The 24,111-nt window shown below is 45.5% G+C and overlaps 1 protein-coding gene across 1 annotated transcript in view; it reads right to left on the bottom strand.

Moving 5' to 3' along the window:
- PSTPIP1 (proline-serine-threonine phosphatase interacting protein 1) overlaps positions 1 to 19,326 on the bottom strand; it is a 53,228-nt gene extending 33,902 nt beyond the window's left edge. Inside the window, exons 1-2 of the mRNA XM_005487792.4 lie at positions 18,833 to 19,326; positions 2,783 to 2,883 (exon numbers count right to left, since the gene is read on the bottom strand). Coding sequence (XP_005487849.2) covers positions 2,783 to 2,883; positions 18,833 to 18,865 — 134 coding nt within the window. The 5' untranslated portion in view covers positions 18,866 to 19,326. The remainder of the gene's footprint in view (positions 1 to 2,782; positions 2,884 to 18,832) is intronic.
- Positions 19,327 to 24,111: the final 4,785 nt, after the last annotated feature.

Below are 24,111 nucleotides of genomic sequence, written 5' to 3'. Positions count from 1 at the left end.
AGGAGATGTGTCAGGCCCTGGAGCAGCAGTGCTGGCCCTGCAGCAGGAGCAGAGGGCTCCTGGCCTCTGCCCATGGCTCCCACTGCAGGTGCCGCCCTCCCGCTCTCAGAACTGCTGAGTTTCACTAGGGTGTTCCTACATCCCTGCTGGCATTCCTGTTAGAGGAACAGGGTGCAAAATGGTGCAGGCCATGCAGAGGCACCACTTCTTTTTCATGTTAGATGACTGAAATTTCATCAAAATGGAAATATGCTCCAGACACATAATGTGGCAGAAGAAGAATAGATTAATTTTCTTCTGATTTCAGTATCAAGAAACACTTCTGAGTCAGAGGCTTTGCTTAGTGCCAGCGCCTGTGCAGCGATGAAAATTACTCCAGTAATTACTCCCACTTTGCCTGCTCAATACACAAGTATGGGAAAAAAGCTTCTAAGCCAGTCCCAGCTCCTGAAACCTCAGCATGGATGGGACTGGACTAGCCCAGGGTCAGAGGAATTTCACAGGAGCCGACACTATCTCTTTACATCTGTGTGCTGCTTTTCCCACTTTACAGCACTCCTGCACACAGCTTCTACGTTTCCCTGCAGCCATTCAGGGATAGAACACACTCTGTGTTTTAACCCTGGGTTTTGTTCTGGAATAAAATTGCTTTCTCACTCCCAAACCTCTTAGGCCTTTCTCTGGGCCAGTTAGGGGATTTGTGGTTGGAAAACTGATGGAGTGTTTGTGTGGCCAAGCCCAGGGGAGCTGGCTTCAGGGCTGCAGGAGTCCTTGCTGAAATTCCAAAGTGAACCACATGGTATGGGCAGCCTCTAGAAGAGAGATTCATCCCATCCTTTGATCTTCTGCTGGGTCACTCCTATGAGTGACGTGAGGCTGAGCTGAAACAAACATGTGCCAGCAATAATCTGGAAATCACATCTTTGACTCAGTGCCCACTTCTCATCTCCTGTTCCTCCCCCCATCAGGCACGTACCCACACGGGCACACACACGTACACACGACCTCTGCAGCGTCCTGGGGTGTGAAAAACCTCATGGAAATACTGGCAAAATGTACATCTATTTTTTCTTCTTTACAGAAAGAACTTTGTGCCTCCACCATAAACCAGGAAAAACCTCATCCTGCTTTCAGAAAAACTTTCAGAAGCCTCTGCAATATTTTGGCAGGAGCACAGGTGTGTGCAGCATCTGATGCAGAATTGCACTGCCCGAGGCCTGCAGTACAGTTCTGAGTTCTGTAAGGTTTGATATTGTATTTGCAGGGACCCCTGTGGCAGGGAGGAATGATGCATCTGACTCCATGTTCTCAGAAGGCTAATTTATTATTTCATCATCTATATTATATTAAAGAATACTTACCTAAACTATACTAAAGAATACAGAAAGGATACAGACAGAATGCTAAAAAGATAATAATGAAAACTCATTACTCTTTCCAGAGTCCTGACACAGCTTGGCCCTGATTGGCCAATGAGTGAAAACAACTCACACCAGAATTAATGGAACAATCACCAGTGGGTAAACAAGCTCCAAACACATTCCACATGAGCACAGCACAGGAGAAGCAAATGAGATAATTGTTGCTTTCCTTTTTCTCCGAGGCGTCTCAGCTTCCCAGGAGAAAAACCCTGGACAAAGAGGTTTCTCAGAGGATGTGAATGCCACAGTATGAGGCCCAAAGGAGCCATTTTAAACACTTGCAGCTAAGCTGCCATCAGGCAGACGTGACTTCAGGACGGTGTGATGTGTGCCAATACCACAGTCTTCCACTGATGGTTGAGAAAAGCAACTTAAATAGCTTCAGGTTTTGATGGGAGACTTCACAGGTGGTGAAATGGCCACTTTTGAGTCTGACAACTCACACCCCCTTGAAAGTACCAGGGCTTTCAAATCAGCCTTCAGAAAACCACCCTAAACCCAAAAAAGTAGATGGGGACAGCATGGGAAGAAAAAGCAGGAAGGTGGAGCAATATTCATAAGTTGACAGTGCTGAGATGAGCTGCTCTGAGATTGCCTGCTGGATACACAATCCATATTTGTGTGGTCTTTCCTACATGTCACACCTGAGCACGTGTGTGCTTCATGCTACATGCTGAAATTGCTGAAGCCACCTCAACACAGAACCAAATTTCAGAGCTGTTTTTCTAAGTCACAGCTACAAAAATGGATGGCAAAGGAGCCAGAGCAGCAGTGTGATACATAATTTCTCACCCATAAAGTTGTCAGCTGTCCATAGTTGCTGTTGAGAAGCACCAAGAAGCACATAATCAGGGAGCATGAGCTACAATATCATTACTCAAACCTGCTAAGGTTGGTGTACAACAGGGGCTGGTTTGGGTGTCTGGGTAAGGCTTTAGGTAGCGTTTTATGTAGCTTTGTATTTGAAAAAAGGTCTCATTTTTGGCAGGAAACTGAAACAGTGCCTGTGGCAACAGCATGTTCAAAGAGAAACAAAAAATGTGCAAGTCATTTTTGCCCTGCAAAAGGGGAAACTTTAAAACGTTACTTGTGAATGTAGGTGCTACTGTGTACTTCTGGACCCATAATGAGGGGTCTTAGTGGAGCTCTGGTTTTCTGACTCTTCAACCTTCCCTTCTCAAGTCTTTGAGATTTCTATTGATCTACCTTCACATCACAAGGCTGGGATTCAAATTACTCAGGCTTTTCTATGTAAGCTCATAACAACACCAAACTGAGAAACAGCCTGCTATTCCCTTCTGGATGCCAAATGAGACAAAAAAAGGAGGCTGTTCACGCTTTTTTCACTCTGATTTTCATACCTCTGCTTGAGCAAATCCTCCACATCTTTGCACATCTTCTTCCCCTCCAGCAGCCGCTGAACGAGCACCTCGTAGCCAGTGTGGAAAGTGAACTCCTTGCACTGAAGGCAGAAAGAAAAAGTAATAGCTGTTCAGCACATCAGTTCCTCTTACCTTAATTCTAATTCTTATTTCTTAATTCCTCTTACCCTGTATCTAAAAAGAAAGGTCAGAGTCAGCTCAGTACCAATATCAGCCTGTAGGGCAGTGACTGTGCCACCTGGTCAGGGTGTTTTCATGGGAGGGCTCATGGCACAGGCAGACAGGATTTCTGTGTTCTGCTCCTGCTCCTCCCACTGCCTCCCAACAGGATCAGGACAAGGCATTTTTCCACAGGGAGCCTGAGTTAACCAGTACAGAGTGATAATGCTATTGGAAATGTAGTGGTGAATGTTTTCTGAGCTTTATGTCACAGCATTATGGTAAAATCACGGGCTGTGAAACAATAAAGAGAATGAGTGTGTTCCTTCCCTGAAGCAGTTTATCTACAATACAAGCCCTTCCATATGAACTGAATGCAGTTTATACATCCATCCACTGTCCCCACAGCAGTTACCATTTAATAAATGAGTTACTTTATTGCTTTCCACCACCACTGGGAAGAAGACAGCTGTTGAAGTTTTGGTACTTGGAAAAGATCCTCTGGCAAGCAACTGCTGGGCACTTGAGCTTGTGCCTTTGCTTCCTTGCTGCTGGGGCTGGAGAGGAGCAGGGGAGCTCTGGGGCTGAATGGAGGTGGGTGATGGCAGCTCCACCAGGTGAGGTGCTGCTCACACAGGGGAGATTTGCAGATCTAGGAACAATTTTTTTTTTGGTTCTTCAAGAGCTAGGATAAATTTCTGCAGACAATCCCTGTAAACCTACAGGCTGTAGTAACATTTCCAGTGCTACAGTCCATTGTTAAAGCCATCACCCCTGAAGGAACAGGATCTCAAGCCCAAAACATTAGTTTTCCTAATGTTTCCAAGGGCAATTTACACACACATCACAGGAAGGGATCCTGCTGTGAAATAAATGAGAAGCAGCAAGTTTTGCCATTCAGAGAGAAAAGTAGCAAAGGTTCTTGATAATACCCTGGCAATGGACTTAGCACTTCCCCCCTCTCTCTTTTTTTTGAGGACATTCCAATAGCAGAAGGCATCACTGCTGTAAAAAAAAAATACTATAAATGGCTCCCTCTGCCTGGCAGAAACTCTGATCAGATGCTCCACAACCAGCTCACACCCCCAGCATTTTAATTGTACATTTTCAGATGCAATCAGCTATATCTCATAGCTGTGTACACAGCTTTCTTGTCCCAGAAATGCTGCCCATGAGGTAAGTGACAATATCCTGTGGGTTGGTGTCACCACAGCAGTCAGCCACTGCCACAGGCAACAAAGGCAGTGATAAGCTCACTGTGAAGTTACTCTGCCTTTCTGTTCAATATCTCTCTTTGTTCAGTAAACGCTAAAACTCAACTGGTGCCTTTCCCCACCTCTTTTAAACTGGCACAGTTGTTACACTGAAAGGAGGACAAATTCCTTATGTCTGAGAGAATGTTTATTAAATTCCCTAAACAGAGAATACAACCCTAACTTGTCATCAACCCAAAACCATGCACGCAAGCACAGCAGTGTGCTGGGGGCAGCCTGATGGGCTGAGTGCACTGGGGGTCTCCCCAGGCCCCTGGAAGCGTCACTGCCTGCCAGGTTCCTCTGGGCTTCGCTGGCCCTTGCAGAGAGATTTGGCTCCTAAGGAGAACTCCTACTACAGACACTCATTTAATCTGTCTTCATTTTGGGGGCCATCCATCTCAAAATTTGCTTTCTTGTCCTCCTCTATGTTCCCAAAGAATGTGGAGGCCCTGTTTCAGAAGCAGCAGGGTCAGCAATGCAGAGCAGGGCTCCAAGGGAGCAGCTCTGGCTGTGCCCTGAGCAGCTCGTGTCACCTGCAGAGGGACAGGAAACGCCACAGCCAGGGTGACACAAGTGTGAGCAGCTCTGGTCACTCACCCTGCAGCACTGCTTCTTAATTTCCAACCACAAGGGAGCCATGAATCACTCAGGCCTCAGCTTACTTGCACAAATGCTTCCCTTTCATTTCATCAGCTCTATTTCTTTTTTCACGTGTTGTATAACTGCAGCCTCTCTCAGCCTCTCCTTGAATCCAAACAAACCTCCTCTGCCCTTTCCTGACATTCTGCTTTGCCATCCTTGATTCCTATGTGTTGTTATAGCACCTGTTCAAGGCTGAATAAATCCCTGTTGGACAAGGATGATGCTTTACCACTCCAGTAAAGACCAAGTGATGCTTTGTACCATGGCATTAATGTCAGCTCTCAAAGAAACACTTTTGATCCATCAGAGGATTGTATTTGCCTTCTTTCACTATCAAATCATAGCAGTGGCACTTTAATGAGCTATGATCTACAGATATACCTGCAATTCTCTCCTCTCCTGGTATTTTATTCAACAAGGTCTCAGAGTATATTGGATTTTTTCACTACTGATCTCTTACTCCCATTTTGTACTTTGAAACTTTGATTTTTATCTGTTTTCTGTTACCTCACTCTTGAAGGTTATCAGATACCTCCTGTACAATATTTCATTCTACTTCTTTGTTTCACTCACAGCTATTTCCAGCCCATTCTTCAGGTCTTGTGGCAGGATCCAGCACCTCCCCCAGATCAGTGTCTTTGCCCATTTTAGAGTTCTTCCCCTGCTTTATCTGTTCAGCCCTGTTTTGTTTTTATCTAGTGTCTTAAGGATTTCCTGTGCAGCACCATAACTGACCCCACATTTTCTTTGTCAAGACAATCAGACAGCAAGATTGGATCTCATTAAACAACTGTCTAGCCTTGCTAAGCTGTCTCGCCTCTATTCTATTTTCCATTTACCATTTTGTGTTATAATTAGCACTCTCATTGAGTGGTTTTGCAAAAGCTGTTAAGCTGCACTAGTCAGGCAGTGCTTGGTACTTCTCAGAAAGGATTTTGTTATGATTCTAAGAACTAATGAATATTCAAAGAACTATTTTGTATTTTTTAGAAATTAGAAAAATTCTTTAATTAGATAATAAATATAGGCATTAAATGTGTAAAACCTCATTTGCTTATACTAAAATCTAGTTGGTTGGAAGAGGGTGATTTGACTCACCACCAGTAATTTCTCTCATGGCCAATAAAGGGATTCTGCTTAGTCAAAGCGTGCGTGGCTGTGAAAGAGGATTTAATCCTTGCTGCTGAAAAAGATTAGTTATTCCTTGTTGTCCAACAGGCCTATAATTACCAACAAGAAAGTGCTTGACAGGGATTTCAGGGTTGTGAGCAGAGTTGTGTTGTCCTGAAATTCACCCCCTAACTCTGCACGTGTGCTCTGCTCTCTGCCTGGGGATTTTCTTCTTGTTTTCCTCCTGGAAATCCCCAGTAAAGGAGGGGCAGCCTTTCCTCCCCTCTGCCCAGTGACAAAGTTGCTTCCCTCCAGTGCAATGAGCAGCACTGTTCCTTCAGAGACAAAAGAAATGTGGAGGGGATTATAGGACTGAAATCCTATAAACTACCCTATAAACCCCAATAAACTACAACCCCTGTGCTGTAGTTTAAGTAGAACAGTTTTTCCCAGGACACTTGAAAGGAGGCATGGAAGCCTGCAAGCAGAGTTGATGACAGTGAGCACACTGGGATACCCATTCTTCTTTCCACTTCTTTTTCCCTCTGAGGATGAACAATGCTGCTCCCTCCCATCACCATTTTCCTGTGAGCTCTGTGCCTTGGGACTGTGCCCTGTCCCTCCTGGTAGAGGTTTTTCCATGGGTAACCACCCAGGCCAATGCTGGGAGTTAACTGTGGCAGAGATCATTCAGGGCTGGCTCTGAGCTGGTTCCTGCAGCCATCAGGGAGAGGCTCTGAGGATTTTGCTGCAAGGGAAGGTTGTCAGTGTCAGTTCCCTGCCCAGAGGGTAGGAAGCACCAGGATTGCTGAGGGATGACATAATTTCTTCTTCTGGTGGCACCAAGCTGAGTAACCTTGTGTCTTTAACTCCCTAAGGATCAGCCTTATTCCAGAACTTTCCTCTGAGCCTCACGCTGCTGGGTGCTCAGAGGGAACTGCATGCAAGGCTTTTTAAAGTACAAGAGTTTACATTTTGAAGTGAAAAGGCTCCTATTGTAATAATATCAAGGAGGAAAGCCTAAAATGCTGTGCTCATTACTGAAGCAGCTCTCAGTAGCTTTTCCAATGGACTGAACTGAAGCAAAATGATCCAAATTCGGGTCGAAAGCACTCATGGCACACCCTGCATGTCCAGCTGGTGATGGTCTGAAGCAAAACCATCCAAACCCATGCACAAAGCACTGATGGCACACCCTGCATGTCCAGCTGGTGATGGTCACAGTGACATGAGCTCATCAGGCCATTGTGGCCATGATGAGGCAACTCTGGGCTTTTGTGCAGTGGCTGCTCTCCTTGGAGCATTCCTAACCGTGCTGGCACCTGCCTTGCCCACCCAGGGCTTTGTTCAGAGGTGTTTTACACAGCCCAGCCCAGAGCTCTCCCTGCTCCTGCAGGATGAGCCAGCTTGGCAGCACCTCAGCATCTCCCCAGGGCAGCCTGAGCTGCTGAGGCTGTGTGTCCTGTTTGGGGGTGCCAGAGCTCCACCTGGGCTTGCTGCAGGGCTCTGGGAGTGCAGGGCTCTGGGAGCTCTGCCTCTCAGCAGGAAAGGGCTCATCCCAGCACCTCCAGCTGCAGCACCTGCTCAGCTGCTTTCTGTAGGGAACCAGGAGGTGAGAGGGACAGAAACGCCAGGGTACAGGTGGGCAGTGACACCCCCCTGATGGGCAGGAAGGGCTGGAATAGGAAAATCTCCACAGCAGACACTGGGTGCATTGCTCAGTACCCAGCAGACAGTGCTGAGCTGATGTGGTGCTAAACAGAGCAGAATCCACCCCCAGAACCTGCTCTGCCTCTCTGGGGGCCTGGCATGAGCAATGACAGCCACAGCAGAGCTCTCAGGGCTTCCTTCAGCCTAATCTGCCCTCATTTAGGAATTATTTGAAATATATTATCTGCTAATATTAAAAAAAAATCTTTTAAACCCCCTCTACTTTCTCTGAAGTTTCAAAGTATTTAGTTATTAAAGTTCATTCCTCATCTTGGTTCTTAATGATATTTTACTAAAGCTTGTATCAGAAGTGTTCTCACATGGTTGTGGACTGAAAATGCTAAATGCTGCTACCTGATCCAAATAAACTATTAGTACAGAATTTTCAAAGAGAAAAATAACTGAATCTGTTATGGGTATCTTTGGAATTTTTCTCTAAATCAAACTGGTTTTGCATTCATATCTTGTTTAGTTGTAACGGTTTTAGAAAAACAAAAACTTAATATCCACTTTTCCAGAGTTTAAAAAGGAAATAACTACTGGTGTGAGGAGGAAGTTTAGAGAGAACAGGGCATAGTGAAGTTTTGAACATGCATCATTTTGACAATATATTTTTCAACTGTCAGAAAGAAATCCTTTCTATCCACAGCAGTATCACACATGATATCTCAGTCCCGGACTGAAAGTAAGTTGTTCTGACTGAGTTATATCAATTAATTGTATTCTTGCATCCTACCACTGGGTACTGACCTGAGTGTTTCAAATCTTGTTCCCTTTGTTCTGCCAGTCTCCTTGTCAAGCTCTGCCAAGGGCTTTGTACGTGTAGAGGAGCAGCAAACAGACCTAAACATGACTTAGACTCTCCAAGTACCTTGGACTGGATATTTCCTGTCATGGCATGGCCTTTCACTGTAATTCAATCATTTGGTTTATGTTTGGTGGTTTTTTCCCCTGGTATACTTTAAAATTTCCTAGTGTTTTTAGAAGTATGCTCCTGATACAAAGTGTTTTGGGAAGTTTCCTGCTTTGTGCATGTGCTCAGGACAGCAGTGAGCACGCTGCTGTGTGTGTGCTGCAGTCCCCAGTGCAGCTCTTATCTCGGGGTGCCCTGCTGTGATAAGAGCTGCTTTGCTGCTGTTCCTGTTCCTGTTCCAGGGCTGCCTCCCAGCTCTGCTGCACCGCAGGGGCACTCAAAGAGCCCTTTGCAAAACCAACCCCAGCTTTGCAGCCTGGCCCTCCTCTGCCTGGAGCCAGCAGCTGAAAGGGCAGCTCAGCATCCCCACTCTGAGCTGAGCTCACTCGTGGGGGAAGGTCACCATGCCCAGAGCAGAGCGGGGTCACATCGGAAACCTCTGACCAAAACCTTCTCCCCTGGCCACTGCTGGTGTGATAGGAGGCCTTTTTCACACATGGTCATGTCAAAATCAACTGCTTAGTAGGTTTAAAAGCATTTGCTCATGCTGTACTGTGTAAGAGTTCCTTCTTCCTACTGGCTGAAATCAGCTGGAATGGATGGGAATGTGGTGGATGCTTGTGCTTTCCAAGACTGACTGCAGAATTTATATGAGCTTAAAAAAAATCCATTTTTTTAAAGTATTGATTTTTTTTCCCCCACATAAGCAGAAAAAGCAAGGAAGAGTAGGTGGGTTGAAGCTGGCTGTACAAGATTTCTGTCACTTCTTGTAAATTCACTCTTTGTGTATTAGAAACATAAATGTTTGTTCAGGATGTAGGTAGGGACATTTTGGTGATAATTCCACTTGAGTATTTTCCACAGCTTGAGCTTAGTTTGCAGTTTTGCTGCAGTCTGTTACCTAAATCTGACATGCAGTACCTTTCATGGGCAGCAAATGGTATTTATTGTCAGAAAATAGCAGAGAGGTGAACCTTGAATGGGACCTTCAAAAATGAAAGGGAAAACCACTGCCTCTGCAGCATTCCAATTGCTGGGCTGCTGGGCTGCCTCTCCCACTGCCCCTGCAGGGAGATTCTCGCCAGACTTGAACCCTGCAGCAGCCAGGATGGCCAGAGGTAAAACTGAAATTGAGATCCACAAACTATACAGGAGCAGTGCAAGTGACACTGAGCAGAACAGTAACCCCCCAGTGGTCTTTTGCTCTTGACCCTGTGGGTTTTCTCTGAGAAGGAAATGGTTGATTCTGAGTTCTGCTGACATAGGAATTTGCTCCTCAGCTTCCGGAGCCCTCGCCTGTAGCCACGTCTCTTCACAGGGAAAAGCAAGGCACAATTCTTCCCAAGAGTATTTCTGGGTTTCACATTCTCTGAACCTCAGAGAAAGGAAAAAAAATTCTTATAATTTGCTGTGCCTGTGTTTGTGCCAAAGTAGAATGCAATATGGTGATTGTTTACCCAAGGTGATGGGGTTTTGTTTCCTTGGCCTACCAGGGCCAAGTGTGTGTGTGTGTGTGGGTGGGTGTGTGTCTGTGGACTGTTGGTCATGAGATTCTGGGCAGTTGTGTGCAGACTTGAGTGCTTGGCAGATTGACTTTAGATGTAATCTAATATAGTGTAATATAGAACAGAATAATATAGTATAATAAAGTAATTAATTAGCCTTCTGATATCATTCCCTCCTTGATCAGGCCTGCCCTGCAAATACTCTACTCACCCTCCTCCCTGGCATCCTGGACTGCTCATGTGTTATGTATTAGGCATTCTTACAGTCACAGCATATTGTTTGGCTCTCTTCATGTTTTAATGCACAGATCGAAAGTGAGGGCTGCACAAAAGCCTGCCTCTCTTTTGCAGGTGGTTTGCTGGCTGGCAGACTCATAGCACACAGGGAACAGCCTTGGAAAGTCTCAATTCCAGTCTACTAAAAGGACTCTGCTTGTGCTTATTACCTCTGTTTTAGGTTATCTTCTTAATAATTTGATTAAACATTGTTTTGAGTGCAGTTCAGAGCCCCAGTGCTCCTGTGCTAGCAGAAGGAGAAAGGAGCCAGCAGACAAATATACATCACAAGAAAAACCATGACAAAAAACTAGGCATCCATTCAGGAAATCCATATAGAACAAACTTCTGGAACACCTCTGTGATGGGGATAATAAGAAATGGGACAGGAGGCAGCAGAATTCCCTCACCAGTTTTTAATGGGAGCTTGATGTGGTTACATGACACAGGTTTGAGGTGGCAGCATCCCTTTGTATTTTCGCCATATGACTTCAGACAACACCTAAATCCATAAATTAAAGTGGCTTCTCCTTGGGAGCCAACAGAGAGGCCCAAGTGAGGATTTGCACCTGTCTTCCAGAAGGCACAGCACTGTTGCCATGGTTCTGAAACATGACAGATAAACCTGTCAACGGAAGGATCAGATGTTCCTCCAGTCTCCTACTGAGCAACATTACCTTTACAAGAGAAACTTGAAGAAAAATGAGGAGAAATAGAATCTTACAAGTAGAGGATACTTCTGTTTTACACAAAATAATGGTCTGAGATTACTTTTGTTTCTATTCCTCTTTGGTTCATTCACTTCCAGTTTCCTTCTCTGTTATAAGAGGTCTCCTCACCTTCTACAAGCACTGTGAGCTCAGTCCCAGACCACGGTGAGTGAAACTGAAACAGCCCTGACTTGCTCAAGCACACAGATAACTGTCCACAGGTCTTACAGAGCCACTGGGACCAGACCTGCTTAGTTAGTACATTAATTTATTTAAAAAACTATTTGTCTTCCTCCTCCTTGTCTTAAAATGCTTAGAATTGTTTCCTGTCAATTCTGAAAAAGGCACTTCATAAAAGTCACTGCTGAACCTATGCTCCCTTTGTTACTGGTCACCTGGCACATGGGGAAGGGTAAAACTTCAGGAAATATTCCCAGAGTCTTGCTGTAGAAGGGGAATGAATCAAAGATTGACTTCACTTCTTAGTAAAGATTATTTCAATATCTACATGTTACCAATTCCATTTCACAAGAGATCCTTGCCACCTAAATGACAATTTTCAACATATCCGATTACTCAACATGATGCAACATTCTTACACTCCATTAGTGTCTGATTGAGACAGCCCTGCCACAGCTGCCACACCACCCCCATGTGCTGCCTGTACAGGGAAGGGGAATTGCATTTGAATCTCTTTCTCCAGCTGCTTTATGAGGGGCTGAACCTGGCGGCACAAGTCCTGCAGGCAGTGGGCAGTGAAAGCTCCAGTTCCTGTTCCAGGGTGTGCCTTCCCCTGCAGAGCTCCCACAACCAGAGGGCTTTAGGAGCCTCTTCTTCTCCTCCTCCTCCTCTCTGCTTAGCAAATGCACCTTCATTCTTCATTGTCACCCTGGTTTTTTGAGATTTTTCTAAGCCTTCTGATGTTGACATTCTTGTAACGAACTTTCTCACACCCTTTCTGTAAAAAACTCATTGTTTTGCATTCCTTTATGGAGGAGGAGAAAGTTGATGGACTGTTGGTTTATCCAGTGTCCTTGGAGAGGTAGCACTGTTACTCTTCAATGACACTGGCACTCTTGGAAAACTATAAATGTTGGAGTCAGAAAATAAACTTCCCTTTTTTCTTCACCCTGAGAACAGCGGTGTGTGCTTGTGTTCTTTCGTGTCCTGTAGTGACACTCCACCTCCAGAGAGAGCCTTTACCAGGTGAGAATTTTTCATCAAAGCCCAGCTTCATCTTCCAAAACAGCACCCCTACTTCCAGTAAAGCTGTGTTTCCCCCAAAAAAGATTCTATCAGAAACCCACATCCTAACCAAATGTTATCCAGGCTCTTGCAATGGCAGGGCCCTCCTTTCCTTCTCCTGGTGCTCCTGGGGCTGTTTGTCAGCCCTGGTTTGTTCATAACCCTTCAGTAATTACAGCACCTACTGCAAGGAGCATCAAGTGATGAGACTCACACCTCAGAGCTGCTGACCACCTATTTTCCTTTTTTGTCTTTGTCCCCACCCTTTATTTTTTATTTTCCTTTCATATTAGGAATACATTAGGCCTGGACAAATTGAGAGCAGCACAAAATAGCTGCTGGATTTGGAAAGGTCATACATTAAAGGAAAAAAGCTTGTGTTTATTTATTCATTTATTCTGAATGGAACCACAGGAGTTGGTATCTCTAATCTAGCCTGAGCTGGTATATTTTCACTTAATTCCCAAGACTGTTGCCTTTCATTTCAAGCAAAGATAAAGTTGTATGAGGAGCTATGAGGAACTTTTCAATTCCTCAGTCTTGTTCAGTGACATTTTCCCACCACTTTAAAGAAGTACTAAACTCTATGTACAGTAAGGGAATAATTCTCTGGGGAACTGAAAAGCTATTGGGATCCAGATGTGTATTTTCAACGTGGGCTTTTTTCTTCACCTTGACACCCTGAGCAAGGTTCAGTGATCTCCATGCAGAGCTGTTCCCCCAGCCCTCACCTCATCTCAGCCCCAAATCCCCAAACTCCTACTGAACAACACAGCAAGCTTTGTACAATATTGAACTCTGGCTGCTGAGAAAAGTTTTATTACAAAACCTAGATTAAACTGGAGATGAAACCAGTGTTTTCTGTGCCAAATTCCCACTGGAAAATGAAATCAGATAAAGGTCTTCTTGAGCTAGAGGAGCTGAAATATAACCAAGCAGCCTGACTTGCCTTCCATACAAGCATGCAATGAGTGCTACTGGATTGAAATTCCAAGTGTTCCCTTGTGCCTAGGAAGCAGCCCAAGTTCAGTGTCTGCAGCCAGTGACTGAAGAAAGAGAGGCAGCTCTGCAGGAGTGGCAGCCCAGAGGGAGAAAAGGGACAGGCTGTGAATCACCCAGTCCTGTTGAAATGAGATTCCTAGGGACACTCCGAGATTCACCCTGGAGAAGCTCTGCTGGGAGGAGAGGCTGAGGGCTGACACTGCTCAGCCTGCAGAAAGGGGCTCAGTGTGTTTAAATTCCTGTGGGAAGGAGCAGGGGAGATGGAACCAGGGCTTTGCAGTGGCACCCAGTGACATGGGAAGAGGCAACGAGCACCTGTGGAAATTCAAGAAGTCCTGTTTAAGCACAGGAAGGTTTTGCTGAGAGGTTGTAGGGGGATACAGGATGGGTAAATGAAGGTGGTGTAGAATGTAATCTTATCCCCCAATGAGTTGCAGCTGGACCAATTAGCAAAGATTACGAGCAGGCCTGATGTTAACAGACCACACCTGTAGCCAATAAGAGCAGTGGTATAAAAGAGTGGATTGGTGGGAACTGGAGTCACGTGGCTGCTGCAAGGACCAGGAACAGTCAGTGCTTAGAGGAGCTGCCTGTATAAGACAACAAGAGGTGGTGAGACACAGTGTCAGTTTGCCCAGAGAGGCTGTGGAGTCTCCACCTGTGGAGATGCTCTGAGCTCTGCTGTGACTGGCCCTGTGCTGGGTGAGGTGAGGCTGGAGATGTCCCGAGGCCCCTCTCAGCCTCGGCCACTCTGTGACTCTGCCTCAGAAAATGCACTCATGGGCTGCTCCAACAGGCCACAGGACACCCTCTGATCTCTCAGTGAGGCTCCATTTCAAGCTAGGTGTGACAAACACTCTTTAAGTGGTGGTGGTTAGATGTAGCTGTGTACATGTGGGCAGAGTCCATGACTCATCTATTCCATATTTAAAATACAGACTCATGGCACACTTAAAATTGGCAGAAATAAGAATCCTCCCCTCCCCTGAGCCCAAGTAAAACCAACCAACTTTTGCAGAGCAGGATGGATCAAAGCAAACCAGATACAGCTGTGTAAAAATATTAACAAAGTTGTCACAGTGACTTAATTCATCAATCAACCAATTTTAATATTCAAACCTCTCAGTTGCAACTTGGTCATCAGAAAATTATAATAAAGTGTACTTAACTGTCTAATTATTTTAGTCATTGACCTAAAATGAACTCTGTTAGTCCATTCATCTAGTGTTAGTTCATTTGAACTTCATTTTATCTGTTGTGCTGCTCAGAAGTGACTTGTGAAGCACCAGTGTTTCCATAGCCACAATGACTGCTCAGGTTTTCTGCTTGTAATTTCCTCTGGTTTCAATGACTGTTGTGATTGCTCCCCCTCCACCCTCCACGGGTTCTCATTGCCTCAGGGAGCCAATGTCCCTGAGCAGCTGGGGAAATGGAGGAGGAAATTACATGTAAAAAGAGTAGAGCAGCCTCTTCTGTGGAGATGAAGTCGACCTCACAATAAACACAGACATCAGCTGGGCAACCAGACCAACTTTTCTGAGCTGGTTCCCCCTTTATTCCCCATTTCCACATGTCCTGCAGCAATGACTTGGCCTGGATGTGACCAGCACTGTGGCCATGCCTCTGGAGCTCAGGGAGTGCAGGACCATGGCCACACCTCAGGAGCTCAGGGAGTGCAGGATGTGCTGACAGCAGACCCCACCTCTGTGCTGTTGTGCAGGGAGCTGATTTATCTTAACCTGCCTTGTGTCAGTAGGGTCAGATGCAACAGGCGCCATGCCATTCACATCAAACTGGGTGGGACCCCCTTGCAAAGCTGGGGTGCCAGGTTGGAAGGTTTGCCAGCCTCATCCCTGCCTGCCCAAGCTCAGCCTCAGGGTGCTGGGCTGGTGGAGCCTCCCCAGCTCCAGTTCCTCCCAACAAACCTGCCCAGTATCACTTCCTCCTCACATACCTGCTGCAAACAATGGGCCCTGCAAAGCTCAACCTCTACAGGAAAGCAGGGTAGCTCCTGCTATAAAAACACTTCCTATATTGAGTAAAACAATTGATGCTGTATTTCTTCAGCACGTTGCCCAATAAGTTTAGGAAATAGCTTTACTGTGACTTTTATCACCACGGAGCTCTTGTTCCACAGTTAAGAGTCTCATCAGAAGCTAAATTATTTGTGAAGCTAATTACATCTTTTTTGCACATATAACAGACCATTGTGTGAAAAAGCTACAGGAGGAGTTGAGAGGCTAATCTACAAAGTCAGCTTCACATTGAACCTGAGGTTGAACGTGGCCCGAAGTCAAAGCCAGAGACATTGAGCATCTTTGTAAGGGTCCCTGCTCCTGGAGCACTCCCATGCCTCCCACTGCAGTGTCTGACCACAGCCACAGCTCCACAGGCAGGGATGTGAAAGGAGCAGCCCAGGGCAGGGCAGCAAATCCCCCCAGCTCATGTTCAAGGCCTGCTTCATGTTTCCTGGCCTGCATCTCCCCCACACTTTTATGTGTGAGCTGTGAGAATTCACAAGCCCCAAGCTCATCCCACAGCTGAGAAGGAGCAAGCATTTCACACTTCAAGCACTTATTTTTAAATCCTAAGTACCTTAGGAGCCCATGACACATTTTCAGAATTGACTTGGCTGCTTGAGTTTGATTCAAAGCTGTATGCAGCAACAGACTTGCTCCCACTCAACTCTGGGCACTTTGGAGCCTGCCCCAAAACCAACCAGCGCCTCTGGAAGTTTCCCTCATTCCCTGTTCCCTGGTGGGTATGGCAAAGCAGGAGGTGGTGCCAGTACCTTGCTATCTCTTGGCCAGAAATAGCTGCATTTCAGGGGCTGCAGCTGCAGGTTCGAGCAGCAGGTTGGAGAGAGACTAAATAGAAGGGAAAGGCAATGACAGAAATTGCAAAGGAAAAGCAACAATGAGTGTGAGAACAGAATGAGACTCAGAAAGACACTGTGCCTGAGGGGGAAAGATTTTCTTGGATAGTGGTTTTTGTAACAAACAAAATTACTGTTGCTCTGCCTGCTAACATAACCCCATTAACATGAAACATGCTGGTGCCACACACACACTCCCCTTTAGCATGGGAATTTCCTTGCCTGTCTCATGTAATGCTAGAGAAGACAGGTAACATCTGCCAGGCTTGTACAGCAGCCCAGCAGAATATAAATCCATCAGCAACTGCCCTGCACTGGCTATCAAACCCCATCTGAATTTCCATCTCATTAACATTTTCTAAAAAGTAATATCAGAGGATAGAAAACTTCTGCTAAGAAGCACATTTTAGTGCAGACTTTGAGCAACTGTCCCTTAAACCATTTCAGTGTGGAGTATATAGAAATAAAAAGTGTAATTAAAAAATACACAGGTTTTTTGCTCGGGCTATGCTACAAAGAAAATAAAAATGAACTAAGTGTGGAAGTTTTAGTATAGGACTCTCACTGCTACACTTAGTTGGAAAAGAGAGGACAAAATTTAAACGTGTTACGAGGAACAAGTTGCATTTTCCTGGAAGACAGCACAGCCTGTTCCATGAACGGGGAGAACTTGGAGGAGGGATTCTCTGTTTGTTGGGAGAGATCTCCTGCTTTTAGGGTTTCTTTCCATATTTTACATTGAGGCAGGTCCTGAGGAACCCCCTGCTTACCCCAAAGTCTCCTGCTGGTGGAGCAGGGGGCAGTGGCTCAGGGACAGCTCGGCAGAGAGGGGTGCAGCAGTCAGAGCTCAGGGCTCTGTGCTCGGGCACCCACCAGGGCCAAACACCTTCTGGGTGTCCATCAGAGAATTTCTGTCCACTGTGCAGACCAAATACAGGAGATCAGAACCTTATGAATGCAGAAATATTTGCTGATCTTGTGATCTGGGGGGCATGCTGCACGCTTGTGCTGTGTTGTGCAATATCCTGTAAGTTTTCACTTTTAAAGACTTACTGTATAGCTATAGCTTCTATCCTGCAACCTGATACATTTTTGCCCTCCTAATCAATCTGGGGAGTACATTTCCAGCCAAAAAATATGAAATCCAAAGATGCTTTCCTTTAAATAAGGTGTTAGCTTCAAAGCTAAGCAAGGATTTGAGTCATGGTAATGTGACTAAGCACAGGGTAGAAGTTTAGGGAAGAAGAGCCATGGAGAACCAGCCTGGCCAGATTGTCAGCTGGCATTAATCACCCTCACACTGCTGCCATAGCTTGATTGATTCTCCCTGAAGACCAAGGCATTGAAAAGTAGCTACACCAAATGTCCCAGCTCTAAAAGTCAGGTGGTTTGTTTTCCTGGGAAGCTCAGCAATGCAAGAGCTGGAGCTCCCAGGGCAGCCCTGGCCCCCAGCTGTCCCACCCCGTGCAGTCAGAGGGTGCAGAAATGAGGAGAATCTCACATAGGTGTGGTCATGCACAGTTAGTCCCAACATCAACAGCGACTTTCGTATTTCCTCATTGTATTTTTATTCTTTTTAACTGCTCAAATCTAGCCCTGCAGTGGGGGTGGGGAGGGCTTCCTGGAAGTGCCCAGAAGATGGGGGTTCACTGAAATGTGTTTTTGCCTCTGCCCTTCTGTTTTCTACCAAGAGAGGGTTTACCCTGAAGCGTGGGTGGAGAAAGAGAGCACAAGCAGAAAGAACAGCCAGGCAATGGCAGAAAGAATTAATACAGCTTCATGTCTTTCTTTGAGTCAGTCCTTGATGCTGGATAACTGACTGCCCAGAAAAGGGGCAACCACATAACATCCTGTTTACTCAACTTGTGCAATGATAGAATTTTGATTTTGAACTTTCATTCTCCAATTGCAAGAGAAACTCAGATTACCCCAGAGAAATTACTGAGGTCCTTTTACCTCATAACTGCAGGGAAAGAGCTTGCAAACAGGAGACCAAAGGGATTTTGAAACAAAAGTCAAATAGCAGGTATGGAGCAGATCTCCTTGTTTCAGTATTTGCTGGTTTTAGGTCAGCTGTGAGGGTTTGGGCTGAGCTGTGGAGTGTCACTGCTGGTCCTTTCTGACCTGTGCTGCCTCACAGCTCCTGGGCTCTGCACGCCTGGGAATGCTGCTGGCAGCAGGCTGGGAGCCTGCAGGGAGCTGAGCAGGAGCATTGTGCTCACAGCTGCTGGCTCTGCTCTTCACCAAACAGGAGGGAACTCAGCCTATAATTAGCAGCAGCTCACCTGGGACACTCATGGCAAGCAGGTTCTTAGCACTGGGACACACACAAATCCATGTCCCTTTCAAAAGAGGCTTCTGGCCCTAGCACAGGAACTGGGAATGTCAGTGGTTTTATGGGGACTGGATATAGTCTTTACACTGCATCCTTCTGCCCTGGATCAAACACACCACTAAACACTATGTTTTTGCTTGGAGACAAGTTTGGACTTTTACTAAACTAAATTCAGAACATAGAATAGCATTAAATTAGTTTTAAACTATATATAGAACCAAGTTGTATTTTTAAAAAATTAAAAATACAGATACATTGAATATAGGAAACATATAGTAAATGCTCACTTACCCAAAAAGCATCTTTAAACTGCAGCTGGGTCATTATTATTGCTCTGTGGAGGGGTAGGAATCCTTCAGCGAGTCCTTTGTGGGGTGAGAGTGGCAGCAGGCAGAGCTCTGAGCCTTGTCACTGCAGCCCAGCCCAAGCAGAGAGTGCAGCACATCCACAGACCTGTCCCTCCTGAGGCCAGGCTGGTGCCAATAGCATGGGGCTGTCCCAGGCAGCTCAGAGAAATGTCCTGTGGCTGTGAGGGACAGAGGCCAAAAGAGCTGTTGCTCACACACACAGACAGGCTCAGCACCCGCACCCCAAACCTGTTTCTCTTCTGGTAAACAGTTAATATTGAAATGAGGAAGCAAGGAGATGTCAAATGGTGTCAGGCTGCTCCTTGCCATGGGTGTGTGTGAGCGGACAGGAAAAAAATAGAGGGGAAAAAAAAGGCGCTAAGTTCACTAATGTGATTTGATCAGCCACAGGAAGAGAGAGGACAATTACAGTGCAAAAGAAACCAGCACAATACAAAGAGACAAGCTCTTCTCTAATGCTGTGGTCTTGCAAAAAAAAGAAGCAAAAGAAACATGGGTGCCCCATTTCTGCAGCACCTTCTGGGGCTGGCAGAGGCTCTTGCCTTTGCACAAGGGAAGCTTAGCTCAAAGCTGCCTTTTGCAGCTGGAAAGGCTTTTCAGGACTCAGGTTAAATTAAGAACCCTGAGAATTGTGCAGGTGTCTGCACACATTTAGATACCTAGATGCTGATGTAGAGAACAGTCCTGATTTGCATGGCCTCACATAAATGTTCACATGAATATGCAAGATATGTAGAATTTAGAAGTAAAATCCAAAGTCTTGAAAAAGAAGAGAGCCAAGAGTTTGTTAGCACTAGGACCTGAGTGCAGCCTCACAGAGCAGTGAAGGAGCAGCACCCAGACCACACTCAGCACACTGCTGACACCAGGTATTGCAGGCACCTCCTCAAATCAGCTCCTCCAGTTCTTGTAACAGCTGCAAATACCTGAGCACAGGGCAACACTTCTAAAGCTTCCCTGAAACCCTCTCCAAAGCACCTGTCCTCCAGCTGAGGCTGCCTCTGTTCACCTCCTTAGGATGTTTTAAGCATTCTTAAACACTCATTCACATTTGTAGGGTGTAGGAAAAGAAAAGAAAAATAGTCCTGTGGTGGTTGCCTGTGTGAAAGCTGTCTGTCCCCACCAAGAACACATCAGGACTGACTGATTTCCGACTGACTGACTGACTGACACTGCTCTGGGTGCTGCTGTCCCCTGCTGTCCCCAGCAGCAGCCCTGGGCACATCATTTCCGAGTGAGGAACTCTTGCAGCTTCCCTGGGCTCCAGCAGGACTCAGGGCTCTGCTCAGAGAGCTCTGCAGCAGCTGGGGGCTGCAGTTACCCCACCTCATTCCATGGGCAATCTGTAGCTGCTCTTTAAAAGAATTTGCAATGTCCCTTCCTGATGGTCTGAAGAAGACAGGGAATGTGCAGGGACTTTGTGAGGGAAAATGAAGTGCAAGCAGAGGAGGGCAGACAAGAGTCTGGAGGGTCAGAGGTGTAGCAGGAAGAAATCATCATTGCATGAGAGTGGGAGGAGAAATGTGAGGATGCACTTGCAGACAGTTGAGGAGAAAGGAGTGAAGCTTTCTTCCAGAAGGGAAAATTCCTTGAAAAAATGTATTTTGAGGGCATGGGCACTAGTCATACTTGATCTGTATCCAAAAAGAAAATGATCTTTTTAGAGTGTTTTATCTCAATCCTTCCAAACCCAAATGTTTCCTGTTACTATTTCCAAGTTACAGCTGTGTTTTGAAACCATCTTTGCTGCTATTGGGGTTCATAAAAATAAACTGAGTGTGTTTTAGCCCTCTAAAATGTTACGCTACTTTCCTGTTATTTTTAGTTTGGCCTCCAGCCACAAAGCCAATTATTTGACTGAACCTCATGCTGGGCTGAGCCTGCATCCATCCCACCCAAGAGCTCTGGTGCAGCACAGTCACCTCCCAGCAGCTCCCAGCTCTCTCTCTCCTACACCATCAGCATGGGCAGCTCACTGTGCTGTGGGTTATAGCTGATATTTTTGTCTGACATCCAGGAGGAATGATGAGGAGGACTCCATCTTATCAGAAGGCTAATTAATTACTTTATTATATTATATTATTCTACACTATATTACATTACATCTAAACTGAATCTGCCAAGCACTCAACTGCACAGAATCTGGTGACTGTCAGCCGACAGTCCTCACACACACACCTGGTACTGACAGGCCAAGGAACCAAACCACCATCACTGTGGGTGAACAATCTCCATAGTGCTTTCTACTCTGGTACAACACAGGAGCACCCAATGAGATAAGAATTGGTTTGATCATTCTGTTCTCTGCTTCTCTCAGGTTCAGAGCATGCGAATCCCACAGTGGGTGAGCTCCTCAGAACAGCCCAGAGCAGGTCTCCAGGCCGGGTACTTTGATGAGCTGTCAGAGCAGCTGGTGTGAGTCCCAGCCCTGGCTGTGATGAAGCACATTTGGGTTGATTTGGGTCTCTGGCCCAGGCCCTGGTGGTGCTGGGTTATGTTCATGGGGTGCTGCGCTGTGCAGGGGTAGCCAGACTTTGCAGGGCTTTACAAAGGGACACGATTCTGTATCCCCTCTGCTCCAAACAGGAACAGGACATCAAGGCTGGGGGGGCTAACAGCTGGCTTGCAGGCCTCACAGTTATATGATCCCAATGTTATAACTTGTGAAAAATGCCTATTTTATGATTGCCTTTTCGCAAATATTAAAATGAATATTCTATGTGTTATGTTAGAAAGTTATGCTGTATTAATTTTCTTAAGTAGTGCGTTAAATATAGTTTTATAACATAATGTTAAAATAGAAACTATGTAACTATGTAAAAAAGTAAGATACTTTTTTTAAAGAAAGGACTTGCAGTGAGATAGCAGCCACAGGGCATATAAATCTTTCAGAGGAAGAGTTTATTGCTCTCTTATCAGAAGAAACGAACTTCTTCCTGCCTTGCTCAGCCATGAACATGCCGTTAGGATTCAGAGGAAGAAGCTGACACTGATCAGACAGCATCCTGTGTTTGAATGGAATTTATGCATCATGTATGAGGTGTATGAATATGCAACAGGTTATTGTTTTTAAGGGTTAATCCTCTGTTAATGTGTGTCCTTTTTTGGGATTATGTTGCTCAGAAAAGGTACCCAGACGTCCATAACTCTTTGTTTCTATTGTCTCATATTGTCCTAATCCAAATTGTCCAGATTATCATTACTCTATTGCTATTTTTATAACCATTTTATTAGTATTAAACTTTTACAATTTTATAAACAAGTGATTGGCGTTTTTCACAAACTGAAAAGTGACTGATGACATTCATGGTGTACCCAGAGCGCTGTGGGCCGCTGAGGACACGAGCAGTGATTGGCTGGCCGGGTGGGTGGTGACAGGATCAGCCAATCAGGATTTAGCGCACAGACCGCCAGCACCATATTGGAGACCGGCTCCAGCCAAGCCGCCCGCTGTGCCTCAACCTTGGGGAGCTCTGTCAACATTCCTGGCTCCAGCATCAAAGGGATCTCAGCCTGACCTGACAGGCTCACTCAGAAATCCAGCAGTGCCAACCAGGAGCCTGAAGTGGAACTCTTCTCTGACAGCCACTGCATCTCCTTCCACCCCTGCTCCCAGAGGTGTTCTGTTTGATAGCACCAAAACCACAATTCCTGAGGGCTTTTCCCCCAGGAATTAAATTGTCTGGCAATAGAATTGAACTATTACTATTACTATTACAAATGGTACAATTTAAATTCATTCCGTAGTAAAAATTGAGGATAAAAACATTAATTCTTTAAAAATATTGTTTTAAAAGCCCTCAAATTTTCTCATTCTTGAGAATGGAAGTTTCATTTAATTTTTAATTATATACTACTTTAAGCAAAGCTTTTTATCAGGGAATTGGGTGGCAGGTTTGGATTTGAAAGTAGGCAAAATATGAAAATAGCATCTACAAACATTTTTGTGCTCATCCAGGACGCCAAGCAAGAAATGCTTCTGATTTTGGGGAGTTTGATCAAGTAGAAAGTAAACCTTTTATTCTACATAGCAAGAGGAAGAGGGAGTCCATGTAAAGCATTAAGGCAGAAGACAAAGAAATGCTGAATACTCAGATAATCCCAGTGTTGAGATGGTTGTGATTGTCAGAAGTCCTCGGGTTTATTGTGGTCCCTTGGAATGGTGTTTGGGAAATGCCAATGGAGACTGAAGGCACTGGTGCAGTCCTTCCCAGCCTCCAGAACCTTTCACCTGAGATACAGCTTCCAAACATGTCCACAACAGCCCAGCCCCCGTGTCCATCTGAGCCCCACAGCCTGGGGACAGCAGCAGCAAGGGAACCACTGCCAGAGGAGAACCATGGGAAGGAAAGGTTCTCCTAAAATGGACACAATTCAGCCACTGAGCTGTGCCCGCCGTTCTCAATCCAAACGAATGGATCTCTGAATTTCCATGGAGGCAAGGCCAGGAGCTTGCAAATTATCCCAAATCCTACCCATTAAAAATGTTGAAATCCCCTTGCCTTCTGTGAGGAGGCAGTCTGTGTTCCCATGGAAACTGAAACTGCAGCCTCTCAACACCTGCCTTGGTTTGTTCCAGCTGCTCTGGGCCATCGTGGCTGTGGCTGGAGGCTCCAGCATGGCCCAGAGCCCACCCCAGGCTCTGCTCCTGTTAGAGGGAACTGCTGGAACAGCCTTCCAAAGCAGTGCAAGACAGTCCTGCTGGCCTTCTGCTTCAGTAAACATCCATAACTGATAGAAAGATTGATTGCACAGGCTCTGTTCTCACCTCTTATCTAACATTTCACAGCAGTTTGTAATAGAGGCCATCACCAAAAGGTGGACCCTGTTCTGCTGTTTTACCCAGGTAAAAGATCATCAGCCTCTGCCATAATCATAAAAAACATGAATGGATTTCCTCTAGAATTAACGTTGTGATACTCTGTATATAATAAAATTGTTTGTAGCATAGAAATGTGGGGGCTCTTTGTGCTCCCTATGGGTTTAAACTGTTGTTAACCCTGAAGGCAAACAAAGGAAAAAAGGAACTGTGGAGAAGTGCAATGTCACTGGGGCCTTGAATAGCACAAACAGGATCAGGTTGTTCTTGGGGGAAAAGTAGAAGTACTTTGTGAATGAGAAAATGAAATTATTTGGGTTTTTATCCCCCTCTTGTTGTTATAAATTCAGGTACCTTCTGAAAGATGTTTTTAGTATCTCTGA

The sequence above is a fragment of the Zonotrichia albicollis genome, chromosome 11 (genome assembly GCF_047830755.1).
Source record: "Zonotrichia albicollis isolate bZonAlb1 chromosome 11, bZonAlb1.hap1, whole genome shotgun sequence".
In the NCBI taxonomy this organism is placed as follows: Eukaryota; Metazoa; Chordata; class Aves; order Passeriformes; family Passerellidae; genus Zonotrichia; species Zonotrichia albicollis.
This window is presented reverse-complemented; position numbering and strand designations above follow the sequence as displayed.